Source organism: Trichosurus vulpecula, chromosome 3, assembly GCF_011100635.1.
Source record: "Trichosurus vulpecula isolate mTriVul1 chromosome 3, mTriVul1.pri, whole genome shotgun sequence".
NCBI lineage: Eukaryota > Metazoa > Chordata > Mammalia > Diprotodontia > Phalangeridae > Trichosurus > Trichosurus vulpecula.
In genome coordinates, this window is record NC_050575.1 from 35,188,705 (window position 1) to 35,198,090 (window position 9,386).

The window sequence follows — 9,386 nt, forward strand, 5'->3', positions numbered from 1 at the left end:
CCTTGTAAGGGTCAAATGAGATAATACATGTAAACTGTTTACACGCTACATAAATGTTAGTTATTGTTAGCTATTCTTTTTCTCAGTAATTCCTCCTGATGAGAAAAATGGCCTAAACTCAGATGATAAATCCAATTCAGGACAGGCTTAGGAAGGAAGAATGGCTTGACCTCTCACCATGACCAGTCTTCCATCGTCCTGGAGATGATGATGCCCTTACCTTGCTGGAGATTGTTTGTAGAAGGATTGATTTCAGTTTTGGTGGAGAGAAAAGCTGTATCACCTGGGGACAGCCCATTTAGTCCAGCCAAGATTCTACCTCACCTATCCCAAATTGATGGTATTATCTTTAGAGTTCTTGACAACCCATAATTCATTCTAGTAGCTAAGGTTGTTGGGAAGTTCCTCCGTGTAGCTAACAATACCCTTCAGCTTCCAATTCAAGCCCATTTCCTCTTTGCTTTATAATCGCTCTTTACCTTCTCTTTTCTTGTTTCCTTCCCCTTCTCCCTTTCATCCATCCAGTTGTCTTCCTTCCTTTCCTTCTTCTCTTCCCTTTTATCTTTCCCAACTCAGAACTCATCAGGAAGATAATTTGAGAGGGAAGTAAAGGCTATAGAGGGAGAGGGTGCTGTTATTTTCCTGGTGATTAAGATTTTCATCAGTCACTATAGGATGCTCTCTTCTTTAATAGCCCTAACTGTTAAAGAAGGTCCAAAATTCAGCTTCTTTGTTCCTAGGCTCCTACAGAAGGGCCAAATATTAACCCAAGGCCTGCCAAACTATGGTTCTGGAAGTTGTAACTCATTCATAATGTATGGAGACCCCTACAGTCAACTCTTGATTATTCTAGCACTAATTAACCAGTTTGTGGGTAATCTAGGTCCCTTCCTTCTCTTTTAGCTACCATTCTTCCCATTCTCCCCTGTTCCTGCTGGTTATCTCTTGACCATTTGCCTGCTGATAAGCATTTCTATTCATTGGTTTATGGAGATGGAAAATATAAAATGTTGTTGAAATGAGATTTCAGGGATTATTCTAGGCTTTCCCCTTACTACTCAATGAATGTACAGGATTCTCTAGGGGCCCCTGGAAACCTACAGTGCCTTTCACTTTCAGAGTTTAGGCTTAAATATAGAATATTATATAGGCATGGACCAAAAGATTTTCTTCTCAGCCTAAGGAGTATCTTGTGGGTAATTCTTGGTCTCCAATTCCAATCGCTTCAACACAGCTGATGTTGTTTGACATTATTCAGAATGCAGGAGGAAGAGTCTATTCTTACCTTTGGTCCATGTAGAGCAGGAAGGTGTTACCTTGAAGTTCTACCCCTTGGAGAATGAGAAAGCTTAAGAGATGCAGTGTGGGTATAATTTGTAGGGCCTTTCAGTAACCCTGGGATTCAAGTACATTACCTAAGAGTCAGAACCAGTGTATGTACTGGAACCAGCTCTAACCTGCTTGCCAGAGATGGTTGTTAAATATTCGGTATGAGCAGTTACATCCCAGAATGTAAGCAGCCATCACTACAAATCGGAAGTTGGTATCTATTTTTTGTTGATTTTTCTAGACTTAAGAAAGTGTTAATAATGCAGATTAAACTTAAAAGTATATGTGCATACATTTCCCTTCTCTCACCCCAGAATGATTGTTAAATATTTACCAGCACATTTCTATATTTCTCTGTAAACATTGCTAGAGCTAAGCAGAAGTGCAGTGCTCAGGGAATGGAGTCATCAGGAGATTGGAGGCCTAATGATTGGAGGCTAAAAAAAACCTGCCATTTATCTCATGTGAGCCTCATAACATCCCTAAGCAGAATGGTTGATCAGGGTAAAGAGAAGACTAGAGAGTAGAAAGAACACCAATTTGGAGTCAGACGACCTGGGTTCCTATCCTAGCTCTAGTACAGTGAAGGTGCCTGTGTGACCTTGGGCAAGTGACTTTAGCTTTCTAAGCTTCAGTTTTCTTATCCAGAAAATGAGATAGTTGGATTAGATGATGCTTGAGAATCCTTTATAGCTCTAAATCTTGGTATGGGAAAAATATCTCTCCTCTGAATTCATGTGATAGGTTACTGCTGCCATAAAAATTTGCCACAATGCAAAAGTTACAGAGGTAAAAACCTAGTTTTTATTATGTTTGAGCATAGGTTCAGGATGCAGAAAAGTAACTCTGAACCAAGATTAGGATCCTAACAAGGCTTTTTGTAAACAAAATTATATCAGAGAAAAATAGTTTTTTACATACATAGCAAACTTAAAGAGTCATTATCTCATACATCCTCTATGGAAACAAACCTAGGGACTCTACAGGTACACTGTGGCAGGTTACTAATTAAACTACATTTAGAGGATTCATAATAGCCTGATTAATTGAGTAGAGGAAATTTACATTTCACAAAGAGATAACCAAAAACCTAGAGACTGGAGAATCCCTTCACAAATGTCACAGGAAGCTCAAAATTCCCCTTTGTCATCTTATCTGAGGAACATCAGGAAGTCTTCCCTTAATATTATCTTATCATTCCATGTGTCAGGTTATTTAATCAGGTGAGGTTAATATGAAGAGGAAACAGGCTTCAGTTAACCAAAATATTCTGGGAGGAATGGCCTAATATAATTGAACTAAAATTCCCACCACAGTCTTATGCTAGGGACTCTATGGTAAATGTGGTCTACCTCTTTGATCTTCCACTGGCCTTTTGGGTAAGGTCCTAAAATGCAGTTCCTTCAAAAAATAAATGAGAAGTATTCACGTGTCTAAAGTACATTTGTTATCTGTCTTACAGGTCATTTGCTTTCCTGCCTCAAAATGCCTCATCTGAGAACTACCACATTAGCATGCCAAAAATACTCCAGAGTAGAGTCAGGGTCCTGTCACCTCTCTTCCTCATGGTGCATGACATGCAGGGTCACCCTGCAATTTGTACCACCCCCACTTCACATCTGAGTCCTCTCTTGATGTAATTAAGGATAGTACACAATAGTATAGAGATGGGAAGGCTCATAGACTGATCAAGTCCACAATCATTTATTTAATGTGTACTCTTGCCAGGCACTGGGGAGACAAACAAAGGTAAAAAACAAACTGTGCCCTCAAGGAACTCCCATTCTACGGAGGGAGACAACATGGAAAAACTATGTACAAAATAAGATCTATAGAGGATGATTTGAAGATAATCTCAGACAGAAGACACTTGCATTTCCTTCCTCTACCTCTATTACAAAATAAATATTAGGGGAAAAAATCCAGAATGACAACTAGTTTTAAGTTATTGTAGTCATAATATTTCACCAAAACCAGTAGTTAAAAAAAATTCTATGGACTTGTCCTTTCTGATCACATGCCAAGTCAGAGAAAGTGTTATAAACACATTTGCTGCCATGTAAGTGGTCACTTAGTGGCCAATAAAATATTTGGTTGTGTGTGCCTGGTGCTTACTTCACTTGTTCCTGCTGTGTTCTTTTTTCAGATGGGGTTGACCGAACCTCCACTATCTAGAAACTGAAGGAGTTAGTGACCGCGCTGGCCGTGAAATCGACTGCTGCGGGTCCAGTGTCAGCCATCTTCAGACTTGCACAGGATCCTCTGAGATACTTTGCAACCTTTTTTTTTCCTGGTCCCTCTCCCATTTTGATTTTGTGAGAGCGTAGGTCGTCCTTGTAAACATATCATTAGACCCGGGATCAGTTATTTTGTCGTTTATTACGTCAAGAGTAGAACAGCGAGTAGAATGGGTTGGTGGGGAGCGTGGAGGAGGAGGGAACACAGGGGAGGACAGGTGGGTCTGCTGAGGGATTTCCCAGATGAAATAATGAACAGTTCTAACAGCAAGAAAGATATAAAAAGAACATGTCATCGGGAAACAGAAGACCCTGGCCCCAGGGAGTCCCTGTAGAGAAGAGAGCCTGGCTTCAAAATCAGTCAAGATGCATGTGACCAAAGCAAGGTGGCATCTCACAGCTTCACCTTTCATGTCTCTCATTGATTGGCTTTTCCTGAGGCTCTGCCCTGAACCAGAGATATATGGCCACTTAGGAAAGGGAGTGAAAAGGGAGACATTTTCCTCCAACTAAATTTCAGATAAACTTCAATTTGTGTATTGTTTACATGATAACAAAACTAAAGGGTACATAATATGTAAAGATGTCAGTTAGGGCTTCTCATGTTGTTGTAAAGGATATTTGTTCATGATGATGATGTGGGATGTTTTTCTCTCTGTTCATTTTTAAATAGCAGCAGGATTGCATTTTTATAAATGGCTGCCAAGCTCTGCTTCTAGAAAAGATGGACACCGGCGTGTAGAACTGATGGGGGTTTTGGTTTTGATTTTTTTTTTTAACTTTTGAGCGCAGAGATGTAGGTTGATGAGAAGGCTGGGGGTGTAGTCTGAAGGGGTGACACAGTGTGGATGATGCAAAGAGGAGAGTGTCATGTGATCAGTGTTATGGCTTCTCTCATTTCTCAAGGTGATGTCTAAAAGGTGCTGCACCCTTACTGTCATGGATCTGCTTCTAGCCCAGAATCTCTTCCCCCTCCACTCACTAAGCCCCATCTGACCAATCCTCTGTCTCCTGTCCCTTACCCCTGACCCTCACCACCCCACCCTACCCTACCAACTTCTCCTTAATCTATTAGCTTAAAGAAAAAAATCTCTGACACTCCAAGGTGTTGGCACACACATTCACCTAAGGAGAGAAGTAAGAAAGGAGGGAATTTGTACTTCCCTTGTGGACATGCCATGTACACATAAGCAATGAACATGGCTTAGGATGAAGGAATCTAGCTTGAGTGATGGGGCATGAGCCCTACGGATAGTGGTCCCTTCACTCAGTCACTGAGGAAAAAAGGCCCTGAGCCACTGGGAAATGGCATAAGTTGACTGCTGGATGAAGGGTGCGAATGGGGACAGTCTGTCCACCAATGTTCAAAAGGGAACAAAAAGGAAAAAAGGGGGGAAAAAGCTGTTTCCCATTTCCACACTTAAGCACAGGTTCCCCTGATTTTGTGATGCTTTTGAAGGTAGGGGTAGAGGCGGGAAGGTCAAGAAAGGAAGGGACTAATATATAGGAGAGAGAAATCTTATGATTGTAATAGATACCTGTAGGGTAGCAGGGTTTAAATCAGGGATTTTCTGTGATGCTGGTTGGTATTTCCACACACAGAGAAGAAAGACGTCATTACATAGTGATGGTATCATAAAGATGGTACCCTTTCTTAAGGGCAAGAAAGTTAGAGAGTTTGGTGCTGTGAAAAGTGCATTAAAGGAAATCAAACAGGAGTTGAGGTCTGTACTAGAAAGCTGGACTGTATGAATCTTGGTATCAATACATAGCCAAAGAGGCAGGTTCAGGGAGATGGCATTAAAGCCAGTTAGCTAGGTGAGTCAGTTGGATGGTATTTTGATGATGTTAAAGATCTGAATTGACTGAAAGAAATATTAGGCTAAGAGAATCACTGTATTTATGTTACAGCTGTTTTTAAATATGTTAACAAAGTTAGCCCAGAAGAAAGGGCCTTCTTTATTATCAGTCTAAAAATGCACCATCTCCATGGTGAAAAGACTTTAAAAAGCTGTTTTATACTCTGTGAAAGAGTCAAGTCGCTTTCCAACGCTGGAGTCAGGCCTTGTCGGGCACCGTTATGAACATCGCTTCATGTACTCACATGTCAAAAAAAAAAAAAAAGGAACAGGCCTAAAATCTGGTGTCCCCAATTTAAAGATCCAACTCCATGTGCAGAAAGAGGCAGCATTTTTAGTAAACGTTCTTTCGTGTTGTTATTGTTGTTAACCAAGGAAATGCCATGATGCATTTGCTGTGTGTGTGTGTGTGTGTGTGTGTGTGTGTAACAAACTGTATTTCTTGCATTTTGTTGTTGTTAGGAAGGATGATCACATGTACAACGACATGAATTGTTTAAAGGTATAGTGAAGATAATGAGAAAGGCAAGGAGGGTTTGGAAAGGTTTATTCAGCGTGCTAAGAAAGTATTGCAAGGAGGGTGAGAAACCACAGTATTACATGGCTGGTATAAAAAACAAGAAAGTGTTGAATCTCGAGTTGTACTCTAAGCAATTCTAGCTACATAAAACTTACAGCTTGGGAAAAGAAATTGTGAACACAATTGCATTAGCATGAAATCTTTAAAAGGAAAAATGACACAAGTATTTGCTAATTGGAATTTCTATTTATTCCTTTACTGAGTATAGAAGCAAAGGTTATCTGATTATTAGAGATAGACTTTTGGATATGTTACTCGGTACCTTGCTGTGGCTGGTAACCATGATAATATCTGTTATTAACAACCACATCAGTCATTTTTTAAAGCTTATTTTTCATTGTGTATAGGTTAATTATCTACTTAGCTGTGTTTTGCTGTTTAGTGTTTTAATAAAAAAAAAAAACAGGGTTTCTGTTAAATTTTAGAAGACTACCCCTGCTCTATGTGGGGCCTGTATTGACTGCAGGTATAGAGCTCAATTTAAAAAAAATCCTAAAGCAAAAGAAATCTATTTATTTAAAAAAAAAAAACCAGTTGCATGCATAACGCTGTGAAGTCAGATACTTAGTAATAAAGCGGCAGTGCCTTTTTTTGTATTTACCCATTTACTCCAAATGCAACTGTTTTATAATAAGCAAATGTAAGATGATTTTTTAAAAAATCAGAATAATGACTTTCACTACATATATTTTTTTGTTCTTGTTCTGATTTCAGCGATGTATTCTTAGCATCTCTGCACACAGCTCCAGGTACAGCAGTGTGCTGCTACAGTATTCTTATCCTTATGTATGATGTTTTATTGGTGCTTTTTATTCATAGTGGTTTCTTACCATTACCAATAGGAAGAGACACACACCCTATGTATACAACATGAAACGTTGCTGCTGATTTGTTCTCACATGCTTTGGGTTCCACTTCTTAAATGATGGCTGGCAAGCCAAATAGACCCTATGTGGTCTGCAGAATGATGGTTTCTGGGCCAAGAAGTGATCAAATCCTTGTGTCTGATTGGCACCAAGAAATAGGGCTACAGCTGACAACCACCACCACCCCCCCTTTCCATTTCCTACCTTCTCCCCAACCTCCATCACCCTTTGTTTGAGGAAAACATGCTTTTTGTTTGAGGTGTCATTTTCTACCTTTCACTAAGTGGACGCATTCTCAGCAGCCCTTTTTCCCCTGCACCACCCCCATCCCCCAGCCTGCTACAGATACAAGATTTGTGTCTCCTCTCCATTGTCAACTAGAAACTTGAGAGCATCCCCTCCAGCCCAGACAAGTACAGAGATTCAAAAGCATGACTCTGACATGCTTGCCGCTGGGCCGGGCTGGGCTGGACTTTATACACAGAGGATGGAGAACTGAAAAAAGGAGAGAAGAAGCACAGGGAATTAGCAGAACCCAAGTTTGTCTCTCTTTCAGAAATCTCTGCAGTCAGCCCTAGTTTGGGGTACAGAAAGATGATCCAACTTTACGCTTTCTGAATGTGCCTGATGACAAGTAGATCCTGCAGAAGTATAATTTGCACACACAGCTATGATAACACTAATGTTGATTTTATACAAATCATCAGAGTTTGCAAAGTGAGTTTTATTTTTTGTAATTCCTTTATCTTTACTTAAAGGTGAATGTGTATTCCTCTGGGAGGAATAGGAAGAAAACAGGAATGTTAATAATGTTAAACAGAATACTTCCTCCCTTATTAATATATAACCCTTATGTATTTATGCATAATGTAAGCTGACTTTTAAAAAAGCTTTGCCTTTTTCGTTGTGCATGCCCCATGCGAGCAAGCGATATTGTACATGCATGCATTTAGTCCTCTTTTTCTGTACAAAATTAGTGCATAAAGGGATATTTTTGCCTAGTTTATGTTGCCAAGCAATGCATATTTTAAATTTTTGGTCATATATGAAGATAGCATGTTTGTTACATGTAAAAGCTTTACTGATATACAGAAATACTAATGTTTGGAGATGCCCTTCTTTGCAAGTATCCAGTTTTCAAATGTTGTTACCAGTGAAAACACCCTTGTGGTTTAAACTTGCTACAATGTATTTATTACTCATTTCCTCCCATGTAACTAAGAAATCATGGCTATATTTCATATATTGAAAGTGACGGGAGATGATTAATACAAGGTTTTGTAACACTGGGGTGTGTTGGCCTTTTTCTTCCCTTTTTGACGACGTGATTAATCAGAATCATATGATCAGATTTCAAGTTGGAAAAGATGTTAGAACCTATAGTGTCCAACTCTCATTATTCGAGGTGAGGAAACTTGAGGTAGAGAGAAGTTATCCAAAGTCACCCAGGGCTTCCCAACTTTCCCAGATTCCCTACATTGTCCCATTATATAATGCTGCCTCTTAGAGAGAAAAAGAAATCACCACAGTAGTAGCAGGAGTGGTAGTAGCAGCAGTAAAGTGCTTAGTACAGTGCCTGGCACATTACTAGTGAAGTACTATTTAAATGTTACTTATTAGTATTATTAATAATAACTAATTTTTATAGTGCTTTAAGGTTTTCAAAGCATATTCTAAATCTTAACGTATTTGGACCTCGAAGGTACTATTACCCCATTTAGGAGATGAAGAAATAGAGGTCAAGTGACTATGCAGCTCACAAGTTTTGCCAATAAACGAATCCCTCATTAAGTGGAAAAGTTTCTAAAATGTGATCTTTGAAGAGTTATTTACCTCCACCTTCTCACTTTCCATGGTTCTGGAAGGTGGCTCTCACTGACCGTGGGATAAATGGAATGAAAACCTTTGCTAATAAATCTGAACTTCATTCTAACTTTATTAAAGACAAAGCTGCAGGTCTTTCATAACCCACCAGTAGCAGTGCTGGCTTGAGAAGGTTCATTCCTGAAACAAAATGATGCCTATAGTTAATTTTGTAAAGACACTAGAAGGGAAATGAAGCACTATTCTTTAGAGAATGATGGGAGCCAACCCTAGGTATATGGCTGGTAAAGGAGGCGGCAATGGGTTTGAGTAGAAAAGTAAAAGTTAAAAAACTTTAATTAGTTTTCATTTTTAGACCCCTTGAAAGTTTACAAAACATTTCCTTTAAAATAGTCCTCTGAGCAGGTAACTCAAGTATTATCCTCATTTTGCAGACTCATATTGAGACTCAAGGGGAGGCACGGTCTCACTTGGGGTTATACAATAAATGTCCAATCCAGGATATAAATTAGGTCTTCTGACTCCAAATGCCTCACACGTTCCACTATGCTGCATTTTTCAGGGGCTTCACTCATGCGGCTGTATTCAGCAAAGTCTCGGTTATCCGTGTTGTGGAAGAGAGACTCAGGGATGACACAAAATGGATAAAAGAAAATAGGTACTTGCTCTTGGGTCACAGTTACTTCATTCC

The 9,386-nt window shown here is 39.5% G+C and overlaps 1 protein-coding gene across 4 annotated transcripts in view; it reads left to right on the forward strand.

The window, feature by feature from the left end:
- Positions 1–8,157, forward strand: part of SAMD4A (sterile alpha motif domain containing 4A) — a 299,107-nt gene extending 290,950 nt beyond the window's left edge. For all 4 annotated transcript variants that reach the window (XM_036749045.1, XM_036749048.1, XM_036749047.1 and 1 more), the window contains one exon: positions 3,476–8,157. In XM_036749045.1, the coding sequence (XP_036604940.1) occupies positions 3,476–3,504 (29 nt within the window). In that variant the 3' untranslated portion in view covers positions 3,505–8,157. The remainder of the gene's footprint in view (positions 1–3,475) is intronic.
- The last annotated feature ends 1,229 nt before the right edge of the window (positions 8,158–9,386 follow it).